Source organism: Pseudorasbora parva, chromosome 1 (assembly GCF_024679245.1).
Source record: "Pseudorasbora parva isolate DD20220531a chromosome 1, ASM2467924v1, whole genome shotgun sequence".
Taxonomy (NCBI): Eukaryota; Metazoa; Chordata; class Actinopteri; order Cypriniformes; family Gobionidae; genus Pseudorasbora; species Pseudorasbora parva.
The window spans coordinates 39,110,653-39,128,411 of NC_090172.1; the positions used below are offsets into that span (position 1 = coordinate 39,110,653).

The window sequence follows — 17,759 nt, forward strand, 5'->3', positions numbered from 1 at the left end:
TGCTAGCTAGACACTCGCGGCATATTAGATTTGCTGCCGCTAGGGTGCATCTAGATTTCTAGCAGTGTTGCCAGATTGACGATTGACGATTTCCAGCCCAAGAGCTCACTAAAACCTGCCCAATCCAAGAAAAAAACGCCCAAAATTTTAACTAATAAAATAATGTAAAATAATTGCATTGCCATGTCAGTCAAGCTTGATTAGCACCATTTTATTTCCTTAAAACAAAATAATGATGACAAAAATAAATAAATGGATAAATAAATAAATAATCAATTTCCCAGGAAAACGGATCAAAACAGGGCAAATTCATGTATGACTAAAATTTCCAAGTGGAAACTGTAAAAATCTTGAAATTAACCGATGATGACATATGTAGGCTATCATTTTCAAATGTCAACAGTAAGTATAAACTAATTTAAGTGCAAAAAAGTGCCCTATATAAGTGATTGAAATAAACAACGTATTTAGCAGGCATTACACACACATTAATGCACACGCACAGCCAAAATGTGTCATTCGCTGATACTGTATGATAATCCTACAACCAAAAATGAACAAGAACGTGTTTATCTTTGTGTTGTGCTTCTTTACTACAGTAATGTTATGTATTTCGTGAAGTACATATTTATAGAACATAATGCAGAACAAATTGATTAATCCTTGATTCAAACCTCTTTCAGCAGCTGTCGGGACGAGTAGAACGCAGTCAGGTTTAAAAAGTGCATGTCCTGATCAGTGTGCACATGATGGAAAGGTATATTTGAGTCATTCAGCTGTGCTCTTAGAGTTGGTTAAAGATTCTTCGAGTCACAGGTGTAATCCATGTTTTGATATATGGGATTTGGTTCACGCTCCCAGGGTTTTTCCTGGGTCAGAAATGGTCTTCGGTGGTGGCTGACCAGTCATGGTCATCCACACACGCGCATACACACCCCAACAGTAAAAGTACCTACCTGCGTGATCTGTGAGCCCAATACTGACAATAAATGTAAAATAAATGCAAACATTTTTTTTTGCTTTTTGTTGCTCATCTAATTTTGATATCATTATGTATGATGTCTTGATGTTTGTTTCTTTAGTTGCTCATTTTTACACAGTTTGCATGGTTTACTGATTCATTATTTTGACAACAATTATTAAAAAGCAGCATTACAAATTTAATAACAAATAGTCTAATTCTCTGCCATAAACAATTTAACTTGCTGCTTTCACCTTATTCCAGTCTAAACAATTTTTTTTTGTGGTCATTTACTACACGTTATCAATATAAATACTCAAAATAAATGCATGAAAATACTGTGGATTATTAATACTAATTCTTACTAACCCCTCTTGTTTAATGGGGTAAGCACACTTAATTCTCATTTCAGAGGTGTTGTGTTTAAATGATTACACAATCGGTTCAAATGAGTCATTAGTTCGCGAATCGGACAAAAGCGGACACGTTATGTGTGAACCCAGCCTCTTAAAACAACGCAAAAGATTGATCACAGAAAACACTTCATAAGGATATTTTTCAGTTTATTTGAAAGTATGGTTCATGTCAGATGCGTGTGCAAAACATCTGTTAAAAGAGGTGCAATTTTTGAGCGCTATCGATCGATTTTGCGCAGTTATTCAGGGAAAATATTATGCGAACGCGCCACGTGCACGGATTCAGTCTTCAGACCTTTTACCATTTTGTCAGTTCTGTTGATTTTGATTGATATGCGCGAGTGAGAGAGAGAGAGAACAGTGATGGTTTTGAAGACAGAGAGCGCGCGGCTCTCTGCTCGTTCTCCTTCACTCAGTTAACAAGGGCGCACGTTAAATGAGTGTCAGAACGAGCAGAGAGTCACGCGCATTAGTAATCTATAAATCACAATAACTCATCAAATAAGGCTTTGGCGAGACAAAAATTTGCTTTGGCGGCCGCCAAAAAAATTCAATGTAGGAAAAACCCTGGCTCCCACTCATTACTGTGTATTTATGTCACTTTTGCATAGCGATCACTTGAATATCCAGCTACAATTTCGCACTAAAAACCTTTCATGAATGAGCGTGTCCCTGCTGATCGCTGATTGGCTGAAAGTACGTGCTCGCTGGCGACGTCAACACCTGCCAGCTGACTCTATGCTGGCCCTGTGTGTGTCATGATGACTGATTTTATGGAGTACATGCACATTTGAGTTTGTTATTAACCCATTAGACTATAAAATTTAGATGTTTGAAAACCGCCAAACTGACCCCAAACCAGCCCAAATTTTGTCCACCCGCCCAAACCCATTTTTACCCGCACAATCAAATTCAAAATCACAACACCGATTTCTAGGCTAGAGGTTTACGGCAAAGGCTGAAAAACGTGAGGTGGGTGGGATTAAAACGTGTAATGAACGAAGTTACATAGTTTGGTTATTGAGTCCTACACAAACAGAACAGTTGTGTCCATGTATTTTCACATCCATGTGTGAATGTGTTTCAGAACAGTAAGTGTGTTCATTTGTATGGGATATAGAGCAGGAGAAAGACAAGTTAGTAACTTATGTTCAATGGGAAATAAAATAATTTGTCGTTTGTTATATACATTTTCTTGATCAATTTCTTTATGGATTTTTGGTTCTTTTGCTTTTCTAGGCTCCAAGGACTTTTGAGACGAGTGAAATCATTTGGCGAAGTGATAGGGAACTGTAATGCGATCAAATTCTCAAGATGCCTGGAACTACTTGGACCTGCTTAGAACAGGTATTTTTGGCAAGTGGCAACCTCCAGCAGTCTCTCTTAGGGTGCTTTCACGTCTCTAGTTCAGTTCATTTGGTCCGAACCAAGGGCAAACAATTTTACATTGTTGCATTTTTCAGCTTTTTTGGTTCCTTTTTCACACTACACTGATTGCTTTGGTCCGAACCAGTTGAAACGAACCAAAACGCAGGCATGTGACAACATCCACCTCACTCATTGGCCATGGCGTATTTCCTAAACTGCTTTTCGATTGGTCAGAATTTACCTGTGGTAAAATTCCAACAGAAGAGGAAAAGCCAGCAAACTACACAACACTATGGAGACACGACTGCATGGGCTGGTTTTGTCCCTGGTCATAATCTACTACATTGTGTGTATTTACCACAGTATGCAAACAATACATTTCTATAATGAAGCATGGATGCGACTTGAAAACAACGTTTTAAGGCACTGCAAACGGCGAGCGCACATCGCTCGTCACTTCAAGCGGAGGCATGCATTAATTATTCTTAACTCTTACATGCTCATGTTCCGAAAATATATTGCCAAAGATCTATCAGGTAATAATGTCATGCACATAATGTCAGCGCAGCTGCCTATGGCAGCTGGTTTAATCAAAAATGATCAGTACTTTTGTAGTTGACCAGTTCTGTTCGAGGTCGGATCATGTTCTCACCACAAACAAACCGCTCCGGAGGTCGTTTGAAAGAGTACTGAGACCACCTCTTCAAGGTCTTGGTACGCCTGTTTGGTCCGCTTATGGTGCGATTGCTGCTTTCACACCTGACCAAAGAACCGCACCAAAGAGGGAAATTAACTCTAGTACAATTCAACTGAACTAAATGAGGCCTGTCCTGAGCGAGCTCAAGCTGTCGTCGTCATAGTCCGCCATTGTATAAGTAGAGACGCTGGCGCAGAATGGTGTCGAAGCGATTCTTGGGTGTAATAATGAACACAGCACTCATTCTGATGTTTGTAAATCCGAACTGCTGACGATGCAGTGGCTGAGTTTTGTTTTCGTTGATGCTTTTATGTCTGTGTGAACCGCGAGGCATTTCTCACCAGACTGCTTTATTACCGAGGGTTAGTATAAAGCAGGTTTAGCTAAGATGATGCTCCTGAATAAAGATCTGTACCAGCTCTATGTGTTCGTGCTGCACCTCCAGAAATGAGTGTAGTTTGAAACGCTTGCACCCTTCACGGTGAATGCAATTAAAGTTTACAGGGTAAGTTAAATTACGGCATGCTTTCTATGTATGACGTTCTCAATATAATTCATAATCCCACGTTTATAATGAACAACGCGTTATGGTTAATGTGTTATTACAAACTGTGTACGCTGGTTTTAAAGTTAACGTGGATGTGGTAACACTAAGCTTAATTATGTAGATGGTTTATAACGGTGTCTGTTACTGTAAAAAAAAAAATTGTGTTGTAACAGATATTACAATGCACAGATAATGTTACGCATCACTGACAAACCGACATTAACAGAAAAAAGTTTGTATTGGCTTTACATGTAACATCAATCTGTCAATGAACCAACGTATACATCAATTAACACATAACGTTACCCTGCCAGTACATAAAGATTAATCAAAGTGACTTTATGTTAACCTACCATTCAGAAACTTCCTGTTTAGCCTTAATTGTCGAATTTCGTTGGAGCAATCATCTTGTCCTGATAAAGTTGCACAGATCTCCTCAGAGAATCACGTAGCCATTATTTTGCCTGTACTGTTATCATGGGCAACAACTCCACATGTCGGTCCACAGAACAGAGGGGCGGGGTAATTTATCATTTAAAGCCGTACTAGGGCTGCACGATTTGGGTGAAATATATAATTGCGATTATTCTGGGTAAAATTGCGATTGCGATTTAAAATGCGATTATTGTTATTATTATTTTTTACAAATGAAAAGTGTGTGTATATAACATTTTGTGTTTTTATATTAATGTGACTAATAATAATTATTATGATTATTATTACTGATAAAAATATTTTTAAAAATAAGAAATATTACAATTACAATAACATTTTCATAATTACAAATAAAAAAGAGTATGTCAGAATAAATATAACAATATAATACTAATTATTATTATTATTTTTGAAGAAAAACATGGATTGTCCAATACATTTATAATTTTTTAAGTTTATTAAGTTTCTTATTATTGATTACCCAAAAGTTTTTAATTCATACTGAAAGCCAGAGGGCGCCCTCGAGCGGAAACCGCCACATTTGCCTCAGAGAAGTAATTTACTTTTCAGGAAATCCATGATGTGAAGCTAACGCTGTGTAAACAGAAAAGAGACGCTTTGATTAAACATGACGACAATAAACACGACTGCAGCAAAATATGGTGTATATGAGTTCTTCAAGCCGTCAAGGGTATTTTCATAATAACAAAGTGTATTATAATGCAGTGCTGATTGAGATAGAATGCTATAAAAGAACGCATCGTCTGCCTCACTGTGATGAGAAGCCACATCAGCTCACAAACACTGCCTGACGATATGAAGTGAGGTAAAACATGTTATTAAATGTTGTCTTTAGTTGAACAGGTTTATGAACACTTCACTAGTTGTGAAGATGTTTGACTCGTGTTGCTTTTTCAAACGCACGTTATAAGCGACTCGAAGACTTTCAGACGGAGCAGCGTTTATCACAGATCACTGCTCTTCGCTAACACACTGGGCATTAATTTATTTAATTAAAATCACAGCCTTTGAGCTTTCATAATCGAACACAAGCCAAATCGCGATTGCAGTTCGATTTCGATTAATCGTGCAGCCCTACCGTATACACTGAAATAGCTTGGTGAAAACAGAGCTGTTTTTGACCAGGTAAAACTTTTTTTACCATTTCATTAGTATTGTTTTCTTACAATACTAATGAGAATTATTTATTAAAGTATTTTACAAAGTTTTCATTTAGATACTAAAGAATCATATTAACTTGTATAAAAGTAGCACTATATGACCCCTTTAAAGCCAATACGGAAGTAATATAAACTGCAATTCATCAACTGGGGGGGGGGGGGGTTACTTTATATAATGTAACTCATTCATTTACATTATATAAAGCCTTAAAGGGTTAGTTCACCCAAAAATGAAATTTCTTTCATTAATGACTCACCCCAATGTCGTTCCACACCCGTAAGACCTCTGTTCATCCTCAGAACACAGTTTAAGATATTTTATATTAAGTCTGAGGCCTTTCTGTCCTTTGAATGTAAGTGTATGCCCACTTGCTGTCCACGTCCAGAAGGTAATGAAAACATCATCAAAGTAGTCAATATGTGACATCAGTTGGTTAGTTAGACTCTTTTGAAGCGTCGATAATACATTTTAACAAAATAACAAAACGTATGACTTTATTCAGCATTGTCTTCTCTTCCGCGTTTGTTTTCAAACCTCAAATAAAGAATCAAACGGTCGCGAATCAGCAGATTGATTCGTGATTCATATCGCCAATGTCACGTGATTTCAGCAGTTTGCAAGTTTGACACGCGATTTGAATCTTGAATTATGACCGTTTGATTCTTTATTTGAGGAACACGGAAGAGAAGACAAGTAAGCTACTGTGTAATGACAGCGCGTCCTTCTCAGCTGCTCCCGCAACGGACATGAACCCGAAAAACTGCCGTTATTGATTTTTGCCGATAACCGATTGTTCCACCAATCAGCTATCGGTGCTGATTAATCGGTAAAACAGATGAATCGGTCGACCTCTATTAATTAATGTAGTAATATTTTATATTTTAGAACTGTACACTCACCTAAAGGATTATTAGGAACACTGCTTTAATTTCTCATTAATACAATTATCTAATTAACCAATCACATGGCAGTTGCTTCAATGCATTTAGGGGTGTGGTCCTGGTCAAGACAATCTCCTGAACTCCAAACTGAATGTCAGAATGGGAAAGAGATTTTGAGCGTGACATGGTTGTTGGTGCCAGAGGGACCTGTCTGAGTATTTCACAATCTGATGAGTTAATGGGATTTCCACGCACAACCATTTCTAGGGTTTACAAAGTATGGTGTGAAAAGGGAAAAACATCCAGTATGTGGCAGTCCTGTGAGTGAAAATGCCTTGTTGATGCTAGAGGTCAGAGGAGAATGGGCCGATTCAAGCTGATAGAAGAGCAACTTTGACTGAAATAACCACTCATTAAAACAGAGGTATGCAGCAAAGCATTTATGAAGTCACAACAAGCACAACCTTGAGGCGGTTGAAGACTGGAAAAATTTGTGTTTTTTTCTTTTCCTTTTTCTTTGTCAAGTTTTTTGCCAGGTGGCTTTTTTAATTATATGATGTCATTACGTTGTCTTGACGCCAGCCAATCGCTGCACTGCTGATCGTGGTTTCGAGTATCGATCCATCTGCCCTCTTCAGGGAACACGAACCGGCAATAATCTTAGATAAATTAATCTAAATGTTATTTTTCCCTTTTTTCTTTGTCACACTTGAAATCTGTTGTCACAGATTCTTCGGAATGAAAAGTGCGTTATAAATTAAATCTATTATTATTATTAACTTTGAGGCAGATGGGCTACAACAGCAGAAGACCCCATTGGGCACCACTCATCTCCACTTCAAATAGGAAAAAGAGGCTACAATTTGCACGAGCTCACCAAAATTGGACAGTTGAAGACTGGAAAATGTTGCCTGGTCTGATGAGTCTCGATTTCTGTTGAGACATTCAGATGATAGAGTCAGAATTTGGCGTAAATAGAATGAGAACATGGATCCATCATGCCTTGTCACCACTGTACAGGTGGTGGTGTAATGGTGTGGGGGGTGATTTCTTGGCACACTTTAGGCCCATTAGTGCCAATTGGGCATAATTTAAATGCCACGGCCTACCTGAGTATTGTTTCTGACCATGTCCATCTCTTTATGACCACCATGTACTCATCCTCTGATGGCTACTTCCAGCAGGATAATGCACCATGTCACAAAGCTTAAAACAAAGCAGAAACCACAGCTTACAGTATTGCTGACAGTATTTTACTGTAAAATGGAAAAAGGCGTTGAAACTGCAAAATTATGGTAAATGGCTGGAACCACAGCTGCCAGTATTTTGCTGTAAATTTACGGTGAATTTTTTACAGTGTAGTGTACATAAATTGCCCATAGCAGATCTATACAGGTTGAGCTGGGAAAGTTGGAGGATTTCTAAAGCATGCTGCACTGCTTAGGCAAATGCTAACCAAGTATTTTTGAATTGATGTAATAGTGGTCTATTACATCAGAGAGCCTGAACTTTTCATGAAAACATTCTGGTAGGTCAGACTGTTCAAAGGCAACAATCACAGCTTCCTATCAGCTGTTTAGTCTGATAACATGTTCTATCTCAGTCTTTTTAGAGGGGGTTATTTTTAAGCTACAAAACTGACTCACAAATGCAGAAGGAAATCCACCAGGTCACATCAGTGGGGGAGCAACAGTTAACCATTCTTAGACCAAACCGGTGTTTGGCATGGCAGCACACTTGCTGTTTTCCAGCACATGACAGCAGCAACAAAACGGCATAGGTTTGTTTAACACTACATAGCACGCATGCTTCCGGCACAGATGTTTAATGTTTTGTCTGCTATGATGGCTGGTTGACACGTCTTAAGTGTCAAGGACCTATCATCACGATTTTAGTTCTCCTGTCAACCTACTGTGCAGTTTTAGCATGTTTTACTATCTCAAGTTGTATTACAGATGGAACAAGTGGAAAAATAATTGCTTTGAAATGTGTTTGGTATCAAGGAGTGCATGCTATTGACTTTTAGAACATTTACTGAGGTGCAACTCAAGAGGAAATGAGAAATAAACAGCATTTTCTCAAGGTTTTTCGGAAAATGTGCTTTCAGGCATGACGTGCGTCTCAAATAAGCAAGTGCGCACAATCGAGGGAAAAAAACGACGGGTGAAATGTTTATGAAATATCAATTTATCTATTAACAACACACTTTCCAACATTAACAAAAACTATTATGACATTGCTGTTTGGTCTTGGTATAAGTCAAAAGATCACAGTACAAGTCAAGCTCACTGGAAATGATTTAATCTAAACATATAACATCCATTGTATTTGTAAGATACTTGTTCCATCATAATACTTTAAGAAGAGACAAACATAGTTTCAAGGCAGAACTTACAAAGTTATGTTCTTGTTCCAAACCTGAGACACATTGGACTCAGGAAGCTCTCAGGAGCCAAAACAAACACAAAGACTGAGAGTGTGGAGGGTGTTCCCCAAATAACAGAGATCTCCTCCTAAACCTGAGATTGTCCTTCAAAAAAAAAAAAAAATCAATTTAAAGGAGAAGCATAAACTTGTTAATATAATTAAAACAACAATGCTTTATAAATGTTTTTGTGTATATTAATATTAATTGTAAAAACTAAAATTAAAGTAGTCTAATCTGGTTTAAAAGGTTGTGTAATATCCCCTCTGAGTGTCCAGTTTGGTTATGCATTTAGTAACAGCAAAGAGGCTTTCAAAGTAAACTAATTATAGCACAGAGTAAACTCTGGTAATTATAGATCAACTGATTTCCAGATTAAGCAATGGGAAATGAGAGCTTTTCTTAGTCACGTTCATACAGCTTGCTATGTCAGTTATATACAGAAACAAAAAGGGTCCAGATGATGTGCCGCATGCTCCATTCATTCATGGCCTTCAGAGTGAGCATTCAGTCTGAATTCTCTTAAATGACAAGACACTGTATGGCAAAACAGATCCTACTGTGTTCAGCTCTTAACTGGCGAGTAATTCCAGCTGCAGTGTTGAACCGATTCCACATTGAAAGTCTCTGCATTGTCCTGTCCTCTCATGTATTGGTCTTGCGTACCTTTTTGGGTACTCGAAGGAATTAGTGTCTTTGTAAAGCTTCAGTGTTCTAGAAATTACAGATTTGGAATGACCAACTTCTTTTGCTGAAAGGGTCATCCCTTTGGCCTTCATCTGGACAACCTGTTGTAGTTGTATATACTGTACTTCAGAATATATTTAACTTGTGAAATATGCTTAAAAACTGCCCTTCTGCTCCTGTAGGGATCATTTCAAAAAGGACTAAGCAGTGACCTAAAATATTTTTGGGCAATTTCTCCCTTTCTTGTTTGCAGGACCGCTCAAATTCCATCAGGTTAGATGGGGTCGGTGCACAGCCATTTTCAGATCCCTCAAGAGATGTTTAAATGAGTTCAAGTTTTGGATCTGGCTGGGCCACTCAAGGACCTTAACAGAGTTGTCCTGTAGCCACTTCTTTGTTATCTTGGCTGTGTGCTGGGGCCATTTGATGAACCTTTGAACCTTCCAAAGCATGGGCGTAGATTACGCGGGGGATGTGTCCCCCTAACTTTTAATAAAATGTATTTTCTTTCCCCCGCACTTTTACTGGGTCTTACCGATCCTAGTCGACCCGCTCCGAGCGGGATTCGAACCGGCGTTACCTGCGCGGCAGCGGGCAAATTAACAGTGACGCAGCGACAGCTTTCTCTAATCTCAGTTGATAGCGCGCTTCTTGAGGTCACGGGCAAGTGTATTTACATAGAAACCAATGTGAATACATCAAGATTTAAATTCAGAGACAAAGGCGGAGGTACAGCACCTGGTCAGTCAGTTTTCTGCAGTATTCTCCCCTCTGCCCGGGCGAACCCACGTCCTAGAGCATGATGTCCGAACACCACCAGGAGTCGTCGTTCGGTAGCGGCCTAGGAGGCCTAGGAGGGCGCTCTAACAGAAAGTCCAAAAGTGGATTCGTAGAGGTAATACCCAGCCACGCTGGAGCTGCAGCTGAAGGAAAACAATCGTTATGAGTGATGAAAAGTGACGACGACAATCAGACGATTGCAACAATATGCTTTATGTGTGTGTTTTCAAGCCATTTCAACATTTCAATGTAGGCTATTTATTGACAATAAAGTAGGCCTATATCATATGAATAATGCAGCTTTTAATGTTTAGTAGCTTCTGCTCACCAAGGCTGCATTTATGTAATAAAAAATAGTTAAAACGGTAATATTTTGAAATATTATTACAAATTAAAACAGCTTTTTCCCTATGTGAATATATATATAGAAATGTATTCCTGTGATCAAAGCTGAATTTATCATCATTACTCAAGTCTTGAGTGTCACATGATCCTTCACTAATCATTCTCATATGAGGATTTTATAATCAAGAAACATTTATGATTATTATCTGTGTTGAAAACAGTTGTGCTGCTTAAAAATGTTGTGGAAACCATGATAGCCTACATGTTATTTTTCAGGATTCTTTAATGAATAGAAAGTTCAATGGACAGCATTTATTTGTAATTATTAAAAAAATTATTTATCTTTTGTAATATTAAAAATATCACTTGTGATCAATTTAATGCATGTCTGATCAATAAATGTATTAATTTCTCTCTTTTTTAATTGCTACCCGACTGGTCTGAAATAGTCCCAATATAAGCACTTATTATAAGTGCACCATAATGATTCAGGGTAAGACAAAAACACATTCAATTAAAAAATCCATTTTTTGGTTAATTTACATGTGTTTGGTCTGCTTTGCGTTCATATTACATTTGAATGGCATCAGAGTTCGCTTGGAAGCGGCACCAGGGTTCGGATGGCTGCGTTCACACTTATTGAAATGAACCACGCCAACAGAGCAATCGCACAAGGGTTCGCTTTAATCCAACCAAACATGCCAAGTGTGAACTTAAGTTCTCTTTGGGAGCTTGAAAGTTATAAGTTATTTTTTGTTATGCCGAAGAAAGAAGCCAGCAGCGTTTGGAATGACATGAGCATGAGTACATTATGACAGACAGGGGCGTAGCCATCTTTTCAGAGGTGAGGGGGACAGAAATGTCGTAATACCATTTTTTTTTTTTTTTGGACCAATATAATTTATCGTATCCCTTGTTTTAATTGGGCAAGATATCAAATACACTGCTGAACAATAACCACTAATTAATATCTATAATATTAATCTCCTATTTTTTATGCCAATTTTATGATTGGCCTATATACTACAAACACTTGTACATTAAGACTCCATAAATTTTATGCAATGTAAAAATATATATGTATTCTGATGTAAACCATTCTGTTCTCTATGTGAAGATATAGTAAAGTGTAATTTATTCCTGTGATCAAAGCTGAATTTATCATCATTACTCCAGTCTTCAGGGTCACATGATCCTTCACTAATCATTCTCATATGAGGATCTGATGATCAACACACATTTATGATTATTATCAGTTGTGCTGATCATGGTGCTGCTTAATTTTTGTGGAAACCATCTAAACATTTGTTAAAAAGGTCTGTTAAAGGGGGGGTGAAAGACTCCGTTTCAGTCAATCTCATGTCAATCTTGAGTACCTATAGAGTAGTATTGCATCCTTCATATCTCCGAAAAGTCTTTAATTTTATTATATTTATAAAAGAAATATGGGCTGTACCGAGTCTTTCCGAAAAAAAATGAGTGCCTGGAGGTGTATCGTGTGGGCGGAGCTAAAGAATGACAAGCGCGCAAAGCGGTGACGTCCTCAAGCGTGGAGAAACTCATGGCTATCGAGCTCAGCTAATAGATATATGATCCAGAATCAAATTCGGAGGCTGAAATAAATTGAACAGGAGAAACAGCAACAGCAGAACGTCCATCTCTGTGGTATGTACTGTATTTAGTGGCCTGTCAACATTTGTGTGTCTTTACTCGCAGTTTATGAGGACATGATTCGGTTTATGGACTATTGTATGCGACTAAACCTTAGCAGTAGCCAGCAAAACGGTTTTGCACGTCAGACTAGTGTAACGTTATACATAGAACAACAATAGAGTCCGTTAGCGCATTTGAATGACGAAGCACGCGATCGTGTCGTGTACTGATGTTAACTCTCCGAAACTTGTGAGAAACCGGTCACGGTTAGATGAGCCTGTCACGATTTCCGTCAGAGTTATTTGCGCCTGTCACTCCACCGGTCACGGTTAGATGAGCCTGTCACACTTTCCGTCTTGTAACTTGAAAATAATGCTTTATGTATGTTTCTGTCAATGGATACGCATGCTGGCTTCTCAGTGATGCACTACAACAGTGATAATAAAAGAAAAACGGGCAAAACGGTCTCTCTTTTTATGTTCAATGTATGCGAGTGCTGCCGTATGTCCATGCCTTATGTTTTGTTTTGTATTTGTTGCACGGGGGCGTGCAATTTTAAATGAGGAGATGTACAACGAGTACCGAACAAACTGGGAACTTTTACTCGACAATGTGCAGCCGTATTCACTTGTTACATACAACTGGTACCAAGCCCATCACCCAAAGCAACCTGTTGTCGTGCTGTAACGTAGTGTCATAAATATTCAGTTTACGTGAATATTACATCCCCTTTCTTTAAAAAAATTATACAAATGAAAAACACCATTAAGTGAAGTTAGGTAAAGGCAGTATATATACTGTGACGGGGTGAAGAAGCACATGACACAGGATGGCAGGTGAATCCCCGAAGGGTGGATTTTTATTAGTGGGTTTGACAATGAAAGTGAAAGTGCGGCGTGAAGAGTGCTCTGTGCTCGGTGTGCCTCTCTCTCTCTCCCTTTTGGGTGCTTGCGGTGATGTGGGTCCGTGCTCCTTCTCCCGTGGTGGGGCTGGCCGTCACACGCTGCTCTCTGGGGGAATAAACGGAGACAACAGTTAGCCGAGTCTTCTGGAGACATCTCTCACCTCTCTGGTCGTTTGGAGGGCTTATGAAGCTGCTGGCTGATGGGGCGCAGGTGTGGCGGCTCAGTCCGTGATGAACGTGCACAGGTGTGACGGCTTTGTTTCCAGGGCAATGCTGATGAGCGCTCGGGACACTTGTCACCCCCCCACCCCCCGAGGGTTGATATGTAGCGGGCCCTCCCCAGGCGGTACAGCAGCTCATCTACTCGGGCATTGGGTATCCGTCGAACTCAGAGACTTCATTTAGGCGGCGGAAGTCATTACAGAAGCGGAAGGTGCCGTTGGGCTTTGGGACCATCACGATCGGGCTGGACCACGGGCTGCGGGATAGTTTGATGACCCCTAACTTCAGCATCTCCTGTACCTCCGCCTCGATGGCGTGTCGCCGAGCCTCTGGAACCCGGTAAGGCCGCTACCGAACGACGACTCCTGGTGGTGTTCGGACATCATGCTCTAGGACGTGGGTTCGCCCGGGCAGAGGGGAGAATACTGCAGAAAACTGACTGACCAGGTGCTGCAGCTCCGACTTTTGGGCCGCCGACAGCTGAGGATCCATGTCGACCACCACGGGTGGGGGATCCCAAACGCGGAGAGTTGGGGCCCGGTCCTGACCCAGCGTTTCAGGAGGTTCACATGATATAATTGGTCGGCCTTCCTCTTCTCGGGTTGCCGGATCCGGTAGGTAACTGGACCGACCCTCTCTTTGACTGTAAACGGGCCCTGCCAAGTGGACAGAAACTTGCAGGCGGCCGTGGGGACCAGGACCAACCCGTGATCCCCGCTCTGGAATTCCCGGGGCTGGGCGGCCCGGTCGAAGTGCCTCTGTTGGGCCTGCTGAAAAAGGCTGATAATGATAATAATCATAAATGTGTGTTGATCATCAGATCCTCATATGAGAATGATTAGTGAAGGATCATGTGACACTGAAGACTGGAGTAATGATGATAAATTCAGCTTTGATCACAGGAATAAATTACACTTTACTATATCTTCACATAGAGAACAGAATGGTTTACATCAGAATATATATATTTTTTTACATTGCATAAAATCTATAAAGTCTGAACGCACAAGTGTTTGTAGTATATAAGCCAATCATAAAATTGGCATAAAAAATAGGAGAATAATATTATAGATATTAATTAGTGGTTATTGTTCAGCAGTATATTTGATATCTTGCCCAATTAAAAGCAAGAGATGCGATAAATTATATTGGTCCAAAAAAACAAAACAAAAATGGTATTACGACATTTTTGTCCCCCTCACTTCTGAAAAGATGGCTACGCCCTTGTTCCAAAGCACTCAATAGCAGGTTTTCATCAAGGATTTCTCGATACATTGCTGCATCTTTCTCTCAATCCTGACTAGTCTTCCTGTTCCTGCTGCTGAAAACCATCCCCACCTCATGATGCTGCCACCACCATGATTCACTGTAACTATGGTATTGGCCAGAAAATTAGCAATGCCTGGTTTCCTCCAGACTCAAGTTTTTTTTGGGCAAACTCCAAGCAGGCTGTCATGTGCCTTTTACTAATGAGTGGCTTCACTCTGGCGTCTGGCCACTCTACCATACAGGACTGATTGGTGGAGTGCTGCAGAGTTGGATGTTATTCTTCTGGAAGGTTCTGCTCTGTCCACAGGGAAACGCTGGAGCTCTATCAGAGTGACCATGGGGTTCTTGGTCACCTCCTTTACTAAGGCCCTTCTCCCCCAATCGCTCAGTTTGGCCGAGCAGCCAGCTTTAGGGGGAGTCCTGGTGGTTCCAAACTTCTTCATTTACAGATGACGGAGACCACTTTGCACATTGGGACCTTCAATGCTGCAGAAATGTTTCTGTACTCTTCCCCAGATCTGTGCCTTGATACAATGCTTCAATACATTTGGGCTTCATGGCTGGGTTTGTGCTCTGACATGCACTGTTAAAGCTTGGAACATACTCTGCAAGAACATAGAAATTTGTTTGTTTTCTCGAGGTGGCAGGAACAAGAACAAAGTTCGTTATGGCCAGTACATTCTATACTTCATGAGAAAAGCAGGTGCCGATCATCTGCGTTTCTCTGCATTAACCACACCCACTTTAAATGTATGACCAATCACACTGTTCTCAGACACCCGCAAGAAAAAAGTTCTGCTCAGGCGATGTGTCGAGAACAAGCTTATTCTAATGACGTCATTTTGTTCTCGCAGCCCTGGGAGCGAGAACGTTTTTCACTGTTCTTGCGGAGTATGTTGCAGCCTTAAGTGTGGGACATTATATAGACAGGTGTGTGTCTTTCCAAATCATGTCCAATCAACTGAGTTTACCACAGGTGGACAATCAAGCTGTAGAAACATCTCAAGGAGGATCAGTGGAAACAGAATGCACCTACGCTTGAGTGTCATGAAAAAGCAGATTTAAATTTTTTTTTTTTTTTTTAATAATTTGCAAAGATTTCAAACAAACTTCTTTCACATTGTCATCATATAGGGTATTGTTTGTAGAATTTTGAGAAAAATAATTAATTTAATCAATTTTGGAAAAAGTGAAATGCTGTAGGTGATGAGTATCATAGGTTGATGAAGATAGTAGTTTGGGCAAGGCAGTTGCCCTGTGCTTTCCCATTCCAGATTATTGTGTTATTGCATGCTGTCTGTTCTGATAAAAAATATTTTATTCTTTCTTATCAGGAACTTCAGCCTTTAATATCTTTCTCAGAATCTTTTGAAAGTTTGCACCCAAATAATTGCTTGAAAGATCCATGTCTAGCATCAGAGAAACAATCAGGCCAAAATTATGGTCTTTTCTTAGGAGATTTGAACAAAGTGGTATGCCAGTCTCTTATGGTATGAGATATCTAAATCACATTGCTTGTCATTACATAATGATCTTCAAACATCAGCAAATTTGATACAACATCACAGGGATTATTTCCCCATGTGAAAAAAATCTATCAACATCTGTGACAAGAGCAACATTAAAGGAAAATAAATGGAGAACTGGCTGGAGTCTGCATGTCAGAGACCTCAGTGGTGGTGGCTGTGTCTAGCTGGATTAAGCAGAAAGTATCTGATTTTAGCTGGTCTCCCAGCCTGGCTTAGCTGGTATTAGCTGGTCAAGGTGGTCTCCCAACCTGGTTTTAGATGGTCTCCCAGCATGGCTTAGCTGGTGTTCAGCTGGTTTTAGCTGGTCCCCAGCCTAGTTTTGCAGACGTGCCAACATGTACGCATTTTCCGTACTCAGCACGCATTTTGACCCTTAAGTATGCTTGTACGATTCGCCGCTCTCTAGGTATGCATTTTGTTGCATTTCGCATTTTGCCGGTTTCAGTGCAATGACGTTGTTTCTGCCGCTGAGCCACAGTGTGTAATGCTTTCGGCCAATCAGAGCGCTTCATTGTAACCCTCCGCCTGCCCATCTGCCCTTCCTAGCCAAATGATTTGTGCCCGCGCCGTGCATCTTCATTGCCACAAGCCAGGCTGGCTAGATAACTGCAGGTTTGCATGCCACGATTGAACCGCCTCGTAGAGATGCGCAGTTGGCGTTTACAGCCACGGATTGGCCGACGACGTGACGGACAATTATATTTTAATTAAATTCGGGCGGGTGGCGGTCAAACCAATCACATGAAAAATATATAAACATTGTTAAATACTGTTAAAGCGCCTGGTATCAGCTTTTTTTATTAATGTTTTTACTCTACCGTTTGTTTAGTTATATTTGTTTAGTTAAATTAAATTCATTTAAATATATTCATTTAAATTCATACTTAATTTGATTAAATATTAAATTAAATTTACATTGTTAATTAGTAACAATATTTATAAAATAGTACAATTTTATGTCAAATTGAAATAAAAGAAAATCTACTTTTTTCAGTTTTATTTATAGTGAAAATATGAAATGTGCCATTGGAAGATTGCTGCCATCTACTGGAAAACAAACACTTTTGCTAGTGATAGTGAATAGTTTGTGCATGAATGCTAGATGTAATTATGTCTTGCTATTTGTGTTTAGGCTGTCTTTGGTTCTATTCACTATCATCAGCCTTTTTTAATAATAATGGCCCTCATTTATCAAAAGTGCGTACACCAAATTTCCAGCGTACACCTTGCGTACACCCAAAACCACGTGACTTTGAGATTTATCAATATGGACCAGAGTCCTGCACGGGTCCATTTTTGGAGACCCGCCCCCGCCCGTACCCGCAAGGTTTAGCACCAGATCCGACCCGTGACCCGTGAAAATATCAAAATTAAATCCGCACCCGCCCAGACCCGTTAATATTTGGCCCGTTACCCGACCCGTGCCCGCGATAAATCACACGCTAAAACATTAAAATT

General features: G+C 39.8%; 1 protein-coding gene across 1 annotated transcript in view; it reads left to right on the forward strand.

The window, feature by feature from the left end:
• The window catches only part of slc12a4 (solute carrier family 12 member 4), a 58,013-nt gene that overhangs the window by 2,834 nt on the left and 37,420 nt on the right, over nucleotides 1-17,759 (forward strand). The window contains exon 2 of the mRNA XM_067440307.1: nucleotides 2,617-2,724. Within this exon, the coding sequence (XP_067296408.1) occupies nucleotides 2,673-2,724 (52 nt within the window). The 5' untranslated portion in view covers nucleotides 2,617-2,672. The remainder of the gene's footprint in view (nucleotides 1-2,616; nucleotides 2,725-17,759) is intronic.